The 19,910-nt window shown below is 35.6% G+C and overlaps 1 protein-coding gene across 3 annotated transcripts; it reads left to right on the top strand.

Annotated features, from left to right (window-relative positions):
- Nucleotides 1–10,633: 10,633 nt before the first annotated feature.
- On the top strand, nt 10,634–19,895 carry LOC132303753 (urease accessory protein D). 3 transcript variants are annotated; one of them, XM_059801159.1, is made up of 10 exons: nt 10,634–10,816; nt 10,987–11,116; nt 11,253–11,318; nt 11,420–11,494; nt 11,737–11,781; nt 12,357–12,590; nt 17,291–17,373; nt 17,537–17,705; nt 18,164–18,239; nt 19,259–19,895. In XM_059801159.1, the coding sequence occupies exons 2-10, from the start codon at nt 11,018–11,020 to the stop codon at nt 19,270–19,272; spliced, it is 861 nt and encodes a 286-aa protein (XP_059657142.1). In that variant the 5' UTR covers nt 10,634–10,816; nt 10,987–11,017; the 3' UTR covers nt 19,273–19,895. The 3 variants fall into 3 exon arrangements, 1 of the variants encoding a protein (XP_059657142.1); XR_009481319.1 differs by having other exon boundaries at nt 10,635–10,807; nt 18,164–18,329; nt 19,259–19,844; XR_009481318.1 differs by having other exon boundaries at nt 10,635–10,816; nt 18,164–18,329; nt 19,259–19,844.
- The last annotated feature ends 15 nt before the right edge of the window (nt 19,896–19,910 follow it).

Raw genomic sequence — 19,910 nt, 5'->3', positions numbered from 1 at the left:
TTTCTCAACTTCTTGTACCCACTCATCAAAAGGTGTTGAAAATGGTAAGAAACAAGAAAGATCGGGATTGCAGATAATGCCATAATCGATGCAGACAAAGCACTGGTGCTCAATCAGTGTTGGTTTTTGCATGGAAATCAGAACAATGCTGGTTTTTTCTCTTCTCATGGCAATTATTTTTGGGCAAAGTAGACAGTCTTGAATTGAGCCATCAGAGAAAATGTTGCCCGAGCCCAAAAATGCTACTAACATACACAAGTGAGAGTGCCTTTGCCCGTCTTAGCTGACACCGAGGTGGTCAGCTGTTGAGCACATTACAGGGCTGGTTAAACTCGCTATCTCGACCTACCTGTGTTGAAAGGAGATGTGGCAATGGTATCCAGGAGGAGTGTTTGATATCAGCAATAATCAATAGGAGGTGTGAGGCTTGGAAGGCAATATTGTGCACGTGTTTACAGATATACGTAGTGTGTGTGTGTGTGTGTGGTTGGCCTATAGAGCATTGGAGATGGAAGATGGACATAACTCGTGGCAATATGCGGGTTGGGATGTTACTTACCAGTGGAAGAGGAAAGCAAACGGGCACTTTACTGAAACAATAGTGCAGTTGGTGTTTCTAATCCAAGCTTATGGTGTATAGGTGGGCTGTTGTAATCTGGTGCAACTGACTCTCTATTGAAGGGCACATTCCTCGTCATGCATAAAGTTTGGAGTTCTGGGGTTTCAAGAAAGTTGTTGGAGGAGATGTTGGAGCCATGTCTGATGTGCCTGTGCCGTCTGGACCATGGTCTACACCTACGAGGGACATCTTCTCAACTTTAAAAACTCAAGAGAACAAAAGAAGAAAGGAAAAAAAAAAAAAAAAAAAAAACTCTTAATTAATATCAAAATTTGTAAATTGTTATCCAGGACAAGCAATGGTGGGGGTAAAAAAAGGTTTAAGGATCTGGTAACTAAATACATGTTGCTTATAGTTCATAATATTCCTGTATCAGATTTTATATAAATACATCTAGCAAGATATGTCCTTGTTCAGTCAGTTCTCATATTCAGGCTCACATTGAATTAGTATACCAAGGGTTTTGAGTATGACAATAGCTTCCTCTTCCACCAAAACTTGGCCTGAAAAGTTTCTCCATTAGTAATATGGTTATCACTAAAGGCCGTACCTGTGTAGTACTTCCTCACCTTCCAAAGCAGAAGGTCGAGGGTTCAAGTCCCCATAGGGGCAAGTGTGTGTGTTTCTTGCCGGGGTAAAGAAAAAGAAGAAAAAGAAATATGGTTCTCAGTTACCACAGGTATCTTTTTCTATTAAGCGAGCAAGTTAAGCATTCCACCAATCCTTCACTTGGGGCATAGGTAAAGACTTTGGCCAAGTTCTCAGTAATGGCACTACTTTGTCATCTTCAATCATGGACCAGCTTTAGCCTCTCCAATATTCTGCAATAATGAGCAATTCTTGTCCCTGTAATGTTGAACATCCTTTATTTTCCTGCTCATCTAACCCCAGATTCTGTGTGTTTTGCCTCAACACACAAACACAATCCGAAAAGCATGTAAACTTTGACCAAAAGCTCATGCTATCAAATTCTCTATAACAAAAAATTAAATATTTTACGCTACCAAACATGAGAAAAAGTAAAAAATTAGAATCAGAAATGCTTCTAGTTTGTTAAACTACAAAACCAAATAGGCACTGAGTTTATTCTTTGAACCAGATTACCAGAATAACACGATGTTCTCAGCATTTAACAAGGAAAAAAAAAAAGGAAAAAGACCAATAAAGTGATATAAATTTTCCTCCCTTTATGTTCGATATTTAATCATTCTATAATTGTGAAGAAAAAACAACTAAGAAAAGCCTTGAGATTCCAAAAATGGGCATTATTTGAACATTCCTAATCAAAATTCTAGGTTCCTAAGCCAAGAGAGATCAACATCATCAGACAGTAACAACAACTAGCAAATTACTCAACTCAAACTAAGTTAAGATAAGACCTCAAGTAGAGTTCATTTCAAACACCACAATTTCTGAAAAGCTGATACATTAACAGAATTCATAAAATCTGTAAGGAACAAAATATTCGTGATCATACTTTCATTCCATAATGACCTTTGCCCCGAGAGCTTTCATCTTCTCAATTATCTGCTCTCCCTCTTCTTTTGACACGCCCTTTTTGAACACTGCAGGTGCCTTCTCCACTAAATCCTTCGCTTCCTTGAGACCCAATTCGGTAAAACTCCTGACCTCCTTGATTATCTTAATTTTCGAAGCTGCCTCAAACGACTCCAATTTCAATTCAAATACAGTCTTTTCAGGTTTCTTCTCCTCTTCCTTGGCTGCCGATGGTGCCTTCATTGCCATTCTAGCAGCTCCTGCTTTCATGACCCCCACAACTGGGGGCTCCTTCATACCTAACTTTTTCATCATAATTGATGATAACTCTGCAACTTCAACCAATGTAAGCCCAGATATTTCATCCACAAGCCTAAAAACTCGATCGGTGGGAGGACTCCGGTGCATGGAAGGATCAAAAGTTGCCGGATCATAATCAGCTGGAAGCTTCCTTTGATCAAACTCTACTTCTTCGTAATCCTCTTCTTCCTCTTTCCTTGCAGGTTGAGCAAAGTGTCGTCGAGATACCACATTATAATTACAGCCATTCAGTGCTATCACAGAGCAAGGAACAGCTCTTCTGCATAACCCATTAAGAAAATGATTCCTTAAGCTTGAGATCACACTCATTTCCTGAATTCTAGAATAACTTTTTCACCTTCAATTGGCAATATGACCCATATATAAACAACCCATTTCTTAAAAACTACTACCTGAAATCCAGATACAGAAAAATGGGAGTGACAATCAAATTTGTGTGCTGTAACTGGAATTTATCTGGACAAGAATATTACAAATCAAATATGTTCATAAATTAAAATACCAAATTGGGCTGAAAAATAGCAGTGGCAATACTGAAGCTTTGTAAGATTAACACTTGCAAAGTCGATATAAATTGCAAAGAAATTAGAGAAAGAGTATATTTTGTTTTGTTCTAAATAGATCAATCGCATTTGTTCGCAGAAAATTCATTACAATAACTAAAAAAATTTAAAAAATAAATAAAAAATTAAGCCCCCAGGTCTTCTCTTCAATATTCATCATCCTTTACCAGGATTTCACACACACAGACACAGAAACAAGAATAAGAAGAAGAAGAACAAACCCATCTTCGAATTTTCGAGAAAACCATTTTTAAAGGTCTATACTTGTAACATTGCAATCGGGTTTATCTTCATTTTCGAGTAAAAGGCATTCGCATATATATATATATATATATATATATATTTATGTACACAGTTGAGCTAGTGAGATTACCGATAGAAAGATGAGCTGGGTTCGCCGGAAACTGATGAAGAGTTCGCCGTCGTTTTTCCAGAAAGGTGAGTAGAAACCCTAGAAGGAAGTAGTTTTCTTCCTCAGATAGAGAAAGAGAAATGAAATAGCAATGTGGAGTGTAATAACTCTTGGCACCCCCTACTTTCCTAAATTTGCAGTTACCTCCAAACAGTAATGTGTGAAATGATGGTAACCTCCCCAACATTTTGTACCATCGCACAAATTATACTATAGTAATAGTACATGTGAATTAGAAAAAGATTTTAAATTATTTAAAGATAAAATTGAAAAAAATAATATAAACTATTATCCTACAACAAATTATGGTATTAAAATAACATTATCCGTACCACATATCTATTTGTGTGTGTAAATGGACACTATGATAAATTAACAAAAGTAGAAACACTTCGGAAAAATTAATTGAAGATACATTTTAAATTTGAGCTCTAGCAAGAAAGTTAAGAATGGAATTTATAAAATTATGCTTCAAAGTCACTAAATTATTGCAGAATGCTCGAGAATTTTGATCCTTTGTTTTAAGCAGACTTGACTTTAAAGTTTTTTTTTTTTAAAAAAAAATTCTTTGATTCTTCTTAGCTAAATTAATATAAATAGTTTTAGTTGTTCAGTTAGAAACATATCATAGTTTAACTTCAACCTTTTTATAAAAAAAAATTCTTTTGACCTTTGGGGATTTTTCATAACGAAATCTTCCTAATGTTAATAACAATAGCCACCACAACTTAACTTGTATACAAAATTCATTATAAGTTGCAAATAATAGGTATTCACTTTTGAGCTTAGCCTCAACTACTTTTTAATATGGTTGAGTATACTTTCAAACTTGTTCATTCTTTAATTAAGATACCAGTGAAATTTCCGAATAGCTAATAAGATTCCACTAAAGTCATCAAAATTCATTGTAAGTTGCAAATAATAGTTGTTAATGACGGTTGAACTTAACCTCAACTAGTTTTCAATACGATTGAACTTACTTTTAAACTTGTCCATCCTTCAATTAAGATGCTTGTGAAATTACTGAATAGCCAATAGGATTCCACTAAAGTCATCAAAATTCATTGTAAGTTGCAAATAATTGTCTTTCACGATGATTGAGCTCAGCCTCAACTACTTTTTAATATGATCGAGCTTACTTTTAAACTTGTTCATCATTTAATTAAGATGCTCATGAAATTTCCAAATAGTCGATAGGATTCCACTAAAGTCATCAAAATTCATTGTAAGTTGCAAATAATAGTTATTCATAAGAGTTGAGCTAAGCTTCAACTTCTTTTCAATACGATTGAGCTCACTTTCAAACTTGTCCATCTTTCAATTAAGATGCTCGTGAAATTTTCGAATAGTCAATAGAATTCCACTAAAGTCATCAAAATTTATTGTAAGTTGCAAATAATAGTTGTTCATGATGGTTGAGTTTAGTCTCAGCTACTTTTCAATACGATTGAGCTTACTTGTAAACCTGTCCATCCTTTAATTAAGATGCCTGTAAAATTTCGAATAGCCAATAGAATTCCACTAAAGTCATCAAAAGATCACAATGCCTCGAACAAGTTCCACTTCCATTATTCATTTCCAAGACAATCAAACTTCTACCTAAATTATGCATCCAGTGGAAAAAAAGTAGAGATCTTTTTTCAAAACACAATATACTATCAAAATATATTGCAACCTCAAGGGAATACCCTTGGAAAAGAGTGACCTATATATAGTCCAAGAAGACATATGGTCAGTACGACTACGAGAAAAGTGCCTCTCAAAGCATACATCAAAGGCAAACATAATGTGTTACATAAGTACAAAGATTAAAATCCCATACTAACAGTTATTTATGATTCTATCAACATTCTTCTGTAAATATATAGAAAATTAGATTGTATAACTCATGCCATTTTCTGAGAACTTTAATCTTGCATTTTTAAGGCTAATAAACAATTTCGAGAAAAATGCTTCACTCTCACAAAAAGGAGGACCATGAAACACTCCATCTAAACTGTCGTTTCTAAAAGTCAGATTCTATACAATGAAAAAGTAATACCACCCTTTACAACATGACAATATAGCAGATGTTTCCAACAAACACAAACAGAACAAAAACAAAAATATCAAACTGAATTAGCGCCAACAAATGGTTAACTTGGACACACACATCCTAATAAGGTATTGGCGCCTTGCAGTTTCGACGATTATGACCAGTTTCACCACATTGTGAACAATGGACCTGCCTTTTACTTTGGAGCTGTGATCCAATCCGTCTCATACGGGGTCGTCCAACGTCTTCCCATGGGTGGTATGAAAGCAGAAGTACCTTCACCTTCAGCACGTGAAATGTCCGGCATATCATGCATGGCGACAGAAGACATGAGATGGTCACATAATTTTTGCTGCGTTTCAACCTTGAAACATGAATCAACCATGTCATAAATATTCAATGAGTACTTTTCAATGGCAAAACATGCATGCGAAGAAGGGATCCCGATCATGGTCCACCCCAAACAACTACAATACGGTTCAGGCTTCAAAACCACCTTGAATGGTCTTCCATTTTGTTCAAACACTGTACACTCAGTATGAGAAACACGCATCAAACTAAAGCCAAGTGCATGACCTTGACAATCCTTAATTTTCTTCTCAATACAATTTCCAACCGGGATTGTCCACTTCTCAACGTCCACCTTTTTTTTGTATAAAAAATCCGTGAGTCTTCGCATGTGTTCCTCCATGAGCCATTTGATTGAAAATATTCTCTCCTTTTGCACCCATGCATTGAAGGACTCTGTTTGGTTAACGAGTAATTTATCCCAACGCCTAGAGGAAAACTTAGCATTTGCCCAATGTTCCGGTGAATTCTCCAAAACCCAATCGCTTAGCTCCACTCGAAATGCTGCCATCATGGCCATTGCATTCTTGTACTCATATTCAGTCCTAGCATATGCAATATTATTAAGTATCTGTTTTGCCGTTTCTTTACCCGAACCATTCAATCTTAGACTTGTTCTACCATCAATGAATCTTGAGAACTCATCCATCAAATGACGAAGGCACCATGAGTGGCAATGAGAGCCAAAAAGCTCCCTAACAGCGCTTATCCAGCTCGGATGCTTGTCAGTTAAGATTGTCACAGTGTGATTGTCTAGAATGTCCCTTACCTTGCTTAAGAACCAAAACCAATCCTCATCATTCTCACTGGAAACGATAGCGTACGCCAAAGGCCACAATCCTTCATTCGCATCCAAACCTGTTGCACATAGCATTGTGCCTTTGTAATTGCCACTCAAGTGGCAAGCCTCAATTGATAAGATGGGTCTGCAATATCTGAGGAACCCTCGTATAGAGCATCCATAAGCTACAAACACTCGTTTGATTCTCTTATTGTCTGTGCAATCCCAAGATGTGATTGTCCCGGGAATAACTTTTGATAGTCGTCGGCACAACCAAGGGACTAAAATGTAGCTATCCTCTGGACGCCCTTCAATGACACGACTTGCACGTTCCTTAGCCCTCCACCCTTGCATGTAAGTCATGCCAATGGAAAAATCACCCTCTATATCCTTCGACTTGATAACAGGTTTATATTCAAGAATGTCTTGAGCAGTGTGGGTATGAACATTAATAAATCGTTTGATTCTTACTGTATCACATTTGCCTTCACAACCGACGGTTAATTTCCACTGACATCCCTTAACCACGCAAAAAACTCTAATATTTCGGCTATTATCCACGCACTTGAATCGAAAGTGGTTATGGAGTGCAAACATCATGAGTGCGTCTTTAAAATCATCCGGGCTTTCAAATAGTTGACCTTCACAGGTAATATCTTCCACGTGTGGGAATGAATTGTGATGCACAATATTTGGAGTAGGTGGCGACGTGGACCCAATAGCGTCATAACAGTTTGATGAAGCACTGCCAATAACTTCAGTTAATACTTTACATGTAGATTACAAAGTAACATAAGTTGCATGTTCTACATAATGCACACATAAATTATTACCTTTTCATATATGTATGACTTACCTCGTGCTATTACAGCTTGTAATTGTGCATGGTACAGGAACAGACATTGCATCTTCGACATATATGTCTGCTATGCGGTTGTTCGCAAGAAGCATTGCCCTAAATCCACAATCATCATGCATCCTGGCAAGTTCGTGCTTGTTGTGGCCAATGGTAAAATATATGACTTTACCACTCAAGTCCAAAGAGGAACGTTGGCGCAACTCCTCTACAAATGATTCATATGTCATTGTGCTTGTTACAACAAAACCCTCCGTGACACCACCAATGTATCTAATTTCCCCGTTACTGTTTCTTTCAGTTTTTCCACCCCAGCGGCATAATAAGCACACAACATCTCTCTCATCCATTTCTCCAACTCTTTTTGGCTCCACTGTTCAATATCAACAAACTTTGATTGTATTACAGGGCTCGAGGCTTATTAAGCACACTGCACGCACAATAAATAATGGCATTAAGTATAATCAGACACATTTTTTTTTATCCTTCGTCATTCTTTTTGCAGGTGACACAAATTCATTATGTCTAAAGCCAATTACTCATGAGACCATTCTACTTACGCTATATGAGATTGACATAAGTTGACTCAGCCAAGCATAATTGGAGCTCCACAAGCTTAAAGGATTGCTGGATTGAGGCTAAGACCTCAACTTTGCAAGTTTAATGAGGAAGCTTAATCTTGGCTCATTTTGATTGCTTCTCGATATAGAATATATTGATAAAAAGCAAAAATGCAAAAAATTAAGTTTAAGAAAATACAGTAATGTTTCGGATATAAAGAGCAATATTTTAAAAACGTCAAGGAAGAAAAAGAAACAATTTAAGTAAATGATGAAATAAAGGAATGACATCACTACATAAGCATAGAATTAAGGTGAATGACCAACAAGCATCCAAACCTTCCAATTAAAGAAAAGGTTTGGTCCCTAACTGAATCTATATAGTATGATATCCAAAGCAGTAAAAAGTAAACAAATATGGATGATTAACAAAAAGAAAAAAAGAAGAAGGAATATCTGGTATATTTTTAATTGAAAATGTTAAAAGAACAATGTTCCATTTGCTAGCTAAGAAAGTGGAGCATCCCCCATGTTGAAATGTTTCTCATTATCATTCCCCACAATCCCTTATCTGAAAAACAATCTAGAGGAAAATAAGGGCAATATGCGAAAAACCCTCTGAACTATCAACTTTTGACAACTGACTCCGGTTGTAGCATCAACTATCAATTGATAATTAATCACCCGAGAACTTACACAAAGATTTGCAATCAAGGGCCAACACATAACTGCATCATTAAGAGTCTTCTAAAAGTGCTAAACTAACAGCATAGAGATGGTTTTCGCATTTTACCTTAATAATAATATCTTCCTACAAGGGAAGTATGCATATGACTACCAGGACTTAGCCCAGGAAAGTTAAGGTCCGTCCGATTGATATGCAGTAAAATATACCAATTGCTTACAAATAATAAAGCTGGTTTATAAGTGAAACAAGAAAAAAAAAAGGTGACTTCTACTTCACAATTCTAGGGAATCTCAATCATTTCAGTGATAGCACAGGTAAATGTATTCACAAGCGTCTGTAACAATCAAGAGATCATATACACACATTATCAAGTAACATCAGCAACCCCATTTTTGTTCATACTCAAAACTCATCTCACAATTGCTTAACAAACTGACGAGAAGAAACTGTCCATTAACATATTTTGGTCTCTGGTAGTATTGAGACTTATCATACAAAAATCTCCAGGATAACTGATGAAGTCAATATATACAAACATCTACTAGATACATTCTAGGGCCACCTCAAATTCACATTAGAATAACATGCAAAGCTTCATGGAAGAAACCATTTACACGCGCATGACTACTTGCTAGCCAAAATTAAATGAAATCAGAAACTTTGGAAACGAATATCGGATTATTTCATTACTTCAGACTTATTTTGAAATCGTGAATCGCGTTGTGTCATGTGTAATAAGGTGTACTGAAAATTCTAAAATTAATAATAAACATTAAATAAATATAAAGAAACAAAAAACATTCGTTATAAAATTGCCAAGGTACTGACCATATCAAGTATAATCCGTTCGAAAAATTGTTAGATAGTTCAAGACCATAAGTCACTTAGTGGTCCAATCCAATCAAAATTTATGTTGAGGTTTTTTTATAATATCTTATTAGACTTTAATGGATTACTTTGATTGGACGGGAGCACATGGTCTATGGGACAATAACAATCTAATAAATTTTCCTTTTTATTTTGTCAAGAGGTTTTATAAATATTATCAACTTTATTTCCGGATAAAATAATTCTAATATAGGATGGGGGTTTCATGCCCTTATCATACTCACCAACTAAAATCATCAGCCCGACCAAATATAGGGCTTTTCATCAAATTAAAAGATAAATAACGTGCATAAAAGAATCTAGTATGATTATATATTGTCATTTGTATTGGCGAAAGTGCACAAAATTTCTTCCATAATCTTTACATATCTCTAGCCATTTGTCACCAAATCAAGAAATATTCTATCACTAAAAAAATATAGACCAATTACATTGCAAATCAGAGAGATACTGAAACTCAAAAACTCATCATGGTATCTTGTATTGCCAACAGATATTGGTATCTAATGTAATCTGTGAATATAACAACAGCATGTCTAGAGAAACAAAGTACCTTTAGGGTGTGTTTGGTAGGGTTGATTTGGAGGGATAGGGAGAGAAAAGAAAAGAGAGGATAGTGTAAGTTTGTGTTTGGGTAACTTAAGTGGAGGGATAGGGAGGGATAAGGAGAGATAGGGAGGGATAGCTATCCCTCCTTATCTCTTATTTGCTTTCTCCTCAAAATTGAGAAGATAGGGAGAGATAGTGAGAGAAATGATAGTGATTTTAGTGGTATTTTGATAATACCAAAATTAGCCTCCACAAATCAATACACAGATTTATTATTCCATCCAAGTCCCATGGTTATGAAAGGGTAAAAAAGTAATTTGTCTATTATCCTTTTTTTTCTTTTCTCTTCTCTATCTTATCCAAACAAAAATAACTATCACTTCTTTTCTTTTCTCCCCTGTCTATCCAAACACAAATAGAAATTATTATTATCCTTTCTTTTCTTTTCTCACTAATACTATCCTTTCTTTTCTTTTCTCTCGTAACTAATACTATCCAAACACACCTTAGGGTTTGTTGAATGCAGAAATTGGAAATAGCCCTTAAGTTAACCTTCTACGAAACCGCGAGCGTGTGTGTGAGAGATAGAGAGTGTGAGGAGTGAGTGAGAGAGCAGACTGTACTTTTAAGTTGGTAAAGTGCAAGTGCAGAACAGGCGGGTTGGAGATAATTGGCCATTTCGCGGCAAAAGTAAAAAGAGTAATCTTGGTTTCAAAATTTTCAAAACAGTGATTTTCCATGTCTTTGAAATATTTTTTAGCAGATCCATTTTGCTGGTGTGAAGAGTAAAAAGAGTAACAAAATACCATTTTGTTGTAATTACCCCCAAAACCTCTAAAAAGAATTACTATTTGCTCTCTCTCTCTCAGGCACTCATTCGATCGAAACAAGCAGAGAGAAATGACAACGGGGAAGGTGGTAGTGGAGAGAGTTGGAGGGAGGTCAACGGTCACCCGATGCTTCTCAACATATCCTCTCAAATTCATCGTCCCCAGAAAGGTCAGTTACTAGTCCCCCAGTCTCAATTTCAATTATCATTCTACAATGATTAATAATCAAATCACAAGTTCATGAAAATCAGAGAAAGTGTTACATCATATATTCTTATATTTGATTTTGATGGTGGATTTCTCAGGTGGGTCCTTCCCAAACAGATGTAGTTTGGATTTACACCCTCACCTATGGTGGAGGGATTGTTTCTGTATGTACTTCTTATACCCTCTCTCTCCTATCACTAAAACATACTGCGTATGTTCAGTTTTTCATTGATTGATACTAATACTTTATATTGGGTATATATAGGGAGATTCTATATCATGTGATTTCACAATTGGAGATGGTTGCACCACAGTTTTGACCACCCAGGCTTCTACAAAGGTCAGTTTTTGTAATCTTATTAATTTAATTATATATTTTTATTAATGGGTTATATTTTGTATAAGTTGTTTTTCTGTGATTTCATTATATTTAATTATATATATTTTTATTAATGGGTTATATTTTGTATAAGTTGTGTTTCTTTTATTGGAAGTGCATAAGCTGCATTTTATGTACTTCACTGAGCTCTATTTATATTTTGATTTCTTATATTTCTTTTAACTTCTAGAATTTGAATATAGGTATACAAGTCCATGGGATCAAAGTGCTCTGAACAATTCTTGGAGGTAATAGTTAATTCTGATAATTTCAAGTAATAGTTTTCTGAGGGGACCATGATAGTATCATATGACATATTCTTTGCACTGTTTTGTTGATTATTTGCATTTGGATTTAATAGGATTGCAGTTTTATAATTGTTAAAGAATTGGTTTTTGAAATTCAAGAAATTCAGTGAGAACATGGTTGTAATTCATGAAGGAGTTCCTATTTATGCATTTGTTTTGTGTTTTCATTCCATATATGAAAACACACGACAGCATTTATTGAGCGACATATGAAACATTTCAAGCAACGCTATTTTTTAAGAATTTGATCACTGTTGAATTTTGGATGCTTTTTACACTTTCATTGTTGTTATGTCAATCATGGCTGAATTAGGCACGCATATTACTACAAATCCATATGTATTTGTAAATATGATACAAGTTGGAAGGAGTTTTTTGTGATATAGGACAGAATATGAATAAATATTACTGTATTATTTTTACTACTACTACTATTATTATTATTATTTTATTATTTTAACATTTGTGTTACTAAAGGTTATTACTAAAGGTGGCTATTTTATGCCATGCAGTAGGCGAGAATTGGAAGCAATGCTCTTTTGGTTGTAATTCCAGATCCAGTGACATGTTTTTCTACAGCAAAATACTCCCAAAAGCAAGTCTTCAGAGTGGTGTCAGACTCAAGCTTGGTCATTGTTGATTGGATTACTAGTGGACGTCATGAAAGTGGAGAAAAGTGGGATTTTGAACTTTACAAGAGCACCAACCACATCTTTTTAGAAGATGATAAGCCTTTGTTTCTTGACACGGTAATATTCTTGTTCCACCACTTCCTGGTCAGTTGCATAATGAACTTGCCAATGTTCATTACAATATCAATGCCAATAAGGAGGGCTTATCTTTGAAAAGTTTGGTATTTTTTCCATATACATTCTTTTTTATTTTTCATTCATCAGTCATTGATTCTAATGAAATTTGCTACTTATGTTAACTTTGTTTTTGAGTAAGGGTGCTGCATGCATATACTGAGTTTTGCGTAGATCATCACTTCATTCTAATATACCAAATTGGGTTATTGGCCATCACTTTAGTAACTTTAATCCATCGTTGAGGGGTGACTTTATTCTTATTCTGCTGTTCTTGCTTATAAAAGCTGTATGTTCCATGAAATTATATGAGTTGTGACTTAAATCACCCAATGATTTAATTTAATATGCACCAGCTTATTTCTCTCAGGACCCTGCCGTTGCGAGACCAGATTTGGGTAATTCCTTTTAATGATAATGTTTGTTGAAGTTTCCTCCGTGTTGTGGATTGCACGGATGTTTGAAGCTACATGGAGAAATTGGATTTGGAGGGTGTATTTGAATTGTTTGTTTCTCCATTTTGGTGAATGGAGTCCTTGTATCTTCTTTGCAACTTCCAGAGATTTGGGATGACTCTGCTCGTATCATATTTCCCCTATCCTAAAACAAACTGATCTCAAGTCCGGAAAAAGGAGGAGAGTTACGTTAGTTAAATTAACAACCAGACCAGTGTAAAACTTCGGTCAGGGTCAATATAAAATAGTTTGAAAAAGGCTTTATTGAGTTTACTCGAGTTGCATGGAGTTTCAGGATAGGAACTTAACAACCAGTGTAAAACTTCGGTCAGGATCAATATAAAATAGTTTGAAAAAGGCTTTATTGAGTTTACTTGAGTTTCATAGAGTTTCAGGATAGGCAATTCTATTTCTCCTCTTCTTTTTCTAGGCGATGGAATTCTTGAGCAGGATGATTTGCAATCTCAGTTTTCCATCTCCTTTTTGCTGATGAAAGTATCATCTTTTTGTGGGCGGAGGAGGTTCAACTGCAGTATCTTAGATGCATCCTTATGTGCTTTGGGGTGACGTCTGCTTTACATTTTAAGTTGTCCAAATCCGAGACTATTCCTATGGCGAATGTGGTGATTTAAATGGCCCTGCTGACAATCAGGGATGCAACGTGGAATCCCTTCCCGCCTCGTACTTGGGGCTTCCTTTTGGTGCATCTTTAAGGCAAACTCAGTATGGGGTTCAGTGAGATTTTTAAAAATGCAATATTTATCTTACAAGGAGCACCTTCTCAATCTCCTCCACAGTTCTTGTTTATCATTACTCTTCCAGCTTTAGTAGTTGAGTGGTCGGAGAAGATCCAACGGGTGTTCTTGGCACGAAGGAGGGGTTTAATCATCAGCTTGGTGGAGAGTGCACTCCCTTGCACTCAAAGGATTTGGAGTGCGGTCATTTATGCAGTTTAATGAAGCACAACTGGGACTAAGTAGCACTAAACACTTTTAAGGAATTGGTTGGTAACATTTCTCAGATACTCCCCAACACGTCTCCTATACATTAGAATTGTCTGTAAATTAAAAAGAATTTTTTTTATTTCAAATACATGGCTGACATTTTTTGAAAATGTGCTAACTGCTAAGATTTGTTCTTTTAGCATAGGGAAAAAAGTATAATTTTAAGAAAAGTCAAATGGAAGGTTATGTAAAGTTTAACAATATCTGAAAAATAAAAAATATAAGAGATCTTGTTGAAGGAGCAGGCATTGGATTAAGAATGAAGTCATCAATTTATGTGATATATACACACACACACGCGGGCGCGTCTACATACATATGCAAAAACACACATCCAAATATTATGTCTTTATTTATGCAACGTGCGTGACTATAATTATATTATTTATGAGTTACGAAATTTCATATTAGAATTATAGAATATAAATTTGTTGTATATAATATAATTTTTATATATAAAAATATATATTTAATTTCTATGTCCTCGATGTGTTAATCTACTACTTTTTAATGATTTCCATGTCAATATGCTCATGGCAGGTCATATCATGTCCTATTTGTGTCTCATTTACATACTAATATGCTATGCTTCTTAGGTGGGGAAATGACTCTGGAGGTACAAGGTGGTGTCTGATTGCATGTAAGGAGAGTTGTAAGGGGATAATTTGGGGACGATTCTGTGGTGTGGAATTCCATGAAGGATACTACATGTTCCTACAATCAGGCTTCTAAAAATCATCAGAAAAGGGTGGGAGGAATTCTCTAAGTTCATTGGTTTTATTGTGGGGGAATATGGCTGTCGTATGGCATAATTTTTGGTTCATAGATGTTGGATTAAGGACATTCCATCTCTTAGAATTGCCATGGATAGATGCGTGCATGTTTGACTATGTTGAGTTTTCATACAATGTAGTGATGTGGGAGCTAGGAAGTACGGACATGCCTAAAAGGGCAAAGAATCCATATCGGACATCAACACGTGCGGGGCACACCCCGACACGCGTTGGACACGCCAAAAAATGTCTCTGATTTTTTTTTAAAAAAAAATTCTTTAATATTCGGACACACTGCGGACATGTCATGGATACATGTCTGACATGCGTATCACATTCTTGGGGATTTGTAAGAAAGTTTTAGAAAGAAAGTTGGGTTGAAGTGTCAATAGGAAGAGTTGTTTAACAACTTTCAATAATATGGTGGTCATTACATAATTACTTCAAAGTTGTTTTATAAAACAATTTTATATTAGAATAACCGGATATTTAGGCCTATATTGTAGTTCAAAGGTTCAAAATCTTGTCCGATAAACTTTGGCTCTCTCTTGTTCTCCCACCAACCAAGCTTCGCTATTGGTGGATTGTCACTCTCTCTCTCTCTCCTCCCTCTTCCTCATCTTTTCTTTCTTCACAAACCCTAGATACTTCTTTTTTTCCTTTCACAACAAAATTCTTTTTGTGTCTCTTTTTCCTTTTGCCCCCTTGTTTCCATTCACTTTTTGTCTTCTATGAATTATTACCTTTATTTTTAATTAAGCCCTAATTCTTTTTCTTTTCTTTTTTTTTTTTTAATTTATCTTAATCATCTTTCTTTCTTTTACCTGGCAAAACACAAATTTTTTCATTTTTAGGTTGATAAAAATAATATTACTCTTAATTTCTTAAAGTAAAATATCATATATATATATATATATATATATATATATATAACATTTATTATTTGTTGTGTCCCCTCCGTATTTGTGTCCTAAGTTTTTAGGATTTACCGTACGCCGTATTCGAGCCGTTTCATATCCGTGTCCCGTAGACCTTTTTGTGCTTCTTAGCTTGGGAAGCCGGTTCTATAGAGTTTTTCAGGATTGGGAGTTTGATTCTATTGATGCTCTTCTGGAAATCCTCCATAACCATTCAGTATTCAGATTATCCCCAGCAGACAAGGTAGTTTTAAAGTCCGCTTGTTCTATAGAGTGCTTATGTGTTGGCCTGGATCCTTTTACTTTGTGGATATGTGAGGCCTGGATCCTTTAGAAAGGTATTTGGAAGGTTAGAATACCTTGTAAAGTATCTGTTTTTATATGTTAGTTAGTGGAGGCAACTTTGACTATTGATAACTTACAGAGTCTGTTTTGTGTGTAAGGGCACAGATGAAACCACTAATCATCTTCTTCTTCATTCTTTGGCTGACTTGTGGTGCATATTATTTTCTTTGTTTGATGTGCATTGAATCATGCCTAGGACAAATATAGGACTTCATGGGGTGATGTGGGAGGTTGTCCCAGTGGCAAGGCCTGGTAGGTTGCTCCTCTCTGTCTCATATTGTGTATATGATGGGATAGGTACACTTTTGAGTATGCGGAATTGTCTCTCCGTAATATGGAGATTGTGATGGATATGTTTCAGTTTTTTATTTCTGGGAACGTCAAATTCTTTACATTTTTTGGAGACCTAAGCTGTATGGATGGGACAAAGTCCATCCCCCCTGCCTCTGGTGGATTTAATCATTAAAAAAATGTTTATGCTATGATAGCTTTACAACAGCAGCAAGATCATGCTTCAAAATTATTTCTGTTATTTATTAAAGTCAATTGTAGTTACTTAAAGCCATTGTTTAAGAAGTGTGCTGCACTGTTTTCGTTTATTGTATTTTGTAGATATTCAAATGGTAAAATGTGAATGCATTTTGGTGGCCTCAAATAGTCTGAAGAGGTGTCATTTGAGGATGTACAATATAGATATGGTTGCAACAGAAGGAATCAGATCCAGTGGGTTTTACATTTTTTTTTTTGGTAAATAAGATGTTTTCTTTTCAAATATTTTCCAGCCAACATTATAATAAAATCAAAATTATCCCCCCCCCCCCCCCCCCCCCCCCACCTTTTTTTTTTTTACTCTTGTCATGTGTGTGAACTGAAATCTTTGTAATTTAATCTTCTTTACCCCAAAAAAAAAAGTGTGAAGTGAAATGTTAGAACTCTTTCCTACTCTACGTTAACATGTATGATGGATGAACAAAATATTTACAAACACATACATATTCTTCTCATTATTTATTGAATCTTTTTGGCAAACTGTCTTGGTTCTATTTGTAAGATTTTTAAAAATTTAGCAAATGAAGTTTTAAACTTGTGCATCAGGACCAACTAATTTCTCACCTCACTCCCATTTTCTGAAATTTTTCTATTTTACAGATATTTTTAGAACATGGAAGCATTACCACTATTGCTGAACGCATGCAAGAATACCAGGTCATTGCAATGGTCATACTTTGGGGGTATGTGTTGGCTTCTACATGACATATTTTGATCAAATTTTCACCCTAGTTATTTCATATTGACGATTGAATATTTTCCATGGTGAACCTTGGGTTTATTGGTGTAAAAATGGATGAATGGAATTTGATTGAACCAACACTGCTATCACTTGTTTGGATGTAGGCCAAAGTTGAAGCATGTTCAAAACCAAGTTCAAGAAGATGTAAAAAAGATGATGTCTGAGCAATTACACATTTCTTCCGCCGCCTTGGGACGCCAAATACAAACAAGTTCTGGTCATTTCTTGACTAAGCCAACCTTTATTGCTTCTTGCAGTGTGTTTGGTCCAAAGGTATTTTAATCGAACCTCTCTGCTATAAGGTAGTTCAGTCACTTTGCAACTGAGTTATCAAATTTTCTCAAACCTTGACTGGAAGCTGTAAACTTGAATACTAATTTAATTACCAAGTGTTACTCATCCTTGTAACCTTGCAAATACGAACCATTGAGTCATTTCGATCTAGTCAACATGCTAACCCTGCCACAGCAATTTTTTGGAGGACAGGTAGACTACTTCCTGGTCAAACCAATTCTAAGTACTTCTGTTTAGGGTTCTGACAAGATGCAAATTCTATGTCTACTTTTTCTGAGCCTTAAATTTTTGTTTAGTATGTTATTCATTTTTATCAAGATCCAATTATAGGTTTTATCCATTGTTGTAAACATAGGAAGTGAGGTGTCTACCATGCCTCATGGGCCTCTGTCATAAAGGTCAGCTGACTTACATAGCCACTTCTTTTTTTTGGGCAGGGTATGGGCGTTGTTGTTCGAATAGCTGCCACGACAACTGAATCAGTTTACAGGTTCTTGCAGCATCAATTGGCTGGTATGGAGCCATTGATTGGGGTGTCTCCATATCATTAAACGTGCATAAAGAATGTGTTTCCTGCACAGTGGCTTAAGCCATGAAATTATTGTAAGCACAATTGTAGTATCATTATTCATTCAATGAATCATAATTTTTACTAGTATTTGTAAGTGATCGTCATTAATGTTGCTTTCTGTATCTTTCAACATAGAATATTAGGTTTTTACATGTATAGAGTTCGAAGCCATAAAACTATGGAGTTCGCATCCATAAAACTCATAATATTACTTCAGATGCTTCGGGTTGGCACTTGGCATAATGTACAAAAATATGGTACCAGTTGCCTATGGTAGCTGTACAGGTTAAGACAAAAGACTTGAAATATAAACCCCCTTTAACCTATTTATAAATATTAAAATTTTGTTATTTGTATTAGGAGCATGCATTTAAGAAGCTCAACAAAACACACAAGTTTGAACAGAATGGAAAACTGATCCTTCTATAGGGATTTTTTTTTTCCCCCTAGGCATAGTGTATTGCTGTTTGCAAGATGAGAAAATTTTAAATTGTTGGAGCAGAGTTTGGTGTCTTGTTACATATCGGTTAAGCCATGCCGTGTTTTGATTTTCTCAGTATGCTGGTGGTGAGTCTGGTGACCCATACATGCATCCTTGACACCAGCAAGCTCTTTTCCTGCCATATTCTTCGAAATGGTATTCAAAACTAAGCTTTGGTATCAAGTGGAAGTAGGGTGGTGTTGCAGTTCGGCAGGATAAAAGTACTTCTAAAATCACTTTTAGTTCTGTTTATGGCACAAACAAAGTTCTTTTTTTGGTGGCAGAGATTTTGATGAAGTAAAATTTTTGGTAGAAGCTTGAATTTGATGCTTTTAGAATTGTGGTTGAAATAAGTTGATAAAATATAAAGCAGGAACATATGCATTGAAAGAATTTATATATGGAAAGTGTATAAATATTGGATCTCCAAGCACTATGGATTTTTAACCATCAGTACCTTTTTTTTTTACATCTCTACAGGGAAAGCTGCGTAGGGGTTTTAGGGCGTGGATTGGACATCGTTGAAGAAGAAAGGTGAAGAAGGGAAGAACAAATTCAAGTTATGATACGTGCAGGGGATGATCGAAGAGGCACAACCTCTGAACCCTATCTGCATGGTCAGCACAGGAGAAATCTTCGCAGGTCTTGTTTTCAGACACCGGAAATGTTTATCTGCGAATTGGACTTCTTGTTTCCTCTGTATTGACTGCTTTCCTCAGTAAGAACGGAAAAATTGGAATAAAATTAATACAACAGTGTGTGTTTTCACTCTCGCGTTTTCTCACCACAATGTGTATATATTATATTCTGTTGCTTTCTTCATTGTAGTACAAAAGTAACCAACACAATCTGAGTTTGGCTATTAATTTCATTCCGGCACGCCCCTAAAATAACCAGCACAATCTGAGTTGTAGTGACACATCTTTCGAATTCAAGCTGAATGAGCGTCCGAATTCAGAAGATGCTGAATGGGTGATGTAAGTAGTGTGTTTGGCCTCGTCTAACCTGCTCTAATACCATGTGAACAACTACTTACTTTAAATCCGAGATTTTTTTTTCTTGAGAATTTATTCATAATTTTTGTATAATTCATATATGTACTCATTCAGTGAAAAATATATCAGACCCTCTA

Source organism: Cornus florida, unplaced genomic scaffold, assembly GCF_030987335.1.
Source record: "Cornus florida cultivar Cherokee Brave unplaced genomic scaffold, ASM3098733v1 CherokeeBrave_3.0.0_Hap2_Chr01, whole genome shotgun sequence".
Lineage (NCBI taxonomy): Eukaryota > Viridiplantae > Streptophyta > Magnoliopsida > Cornales > Cornaceae > Cornus > Cornus florida.
Note: the sequence above shows the minus strand (reverse complement) of the source record. Positions and strands in the feature narration are given on the sequence as shown.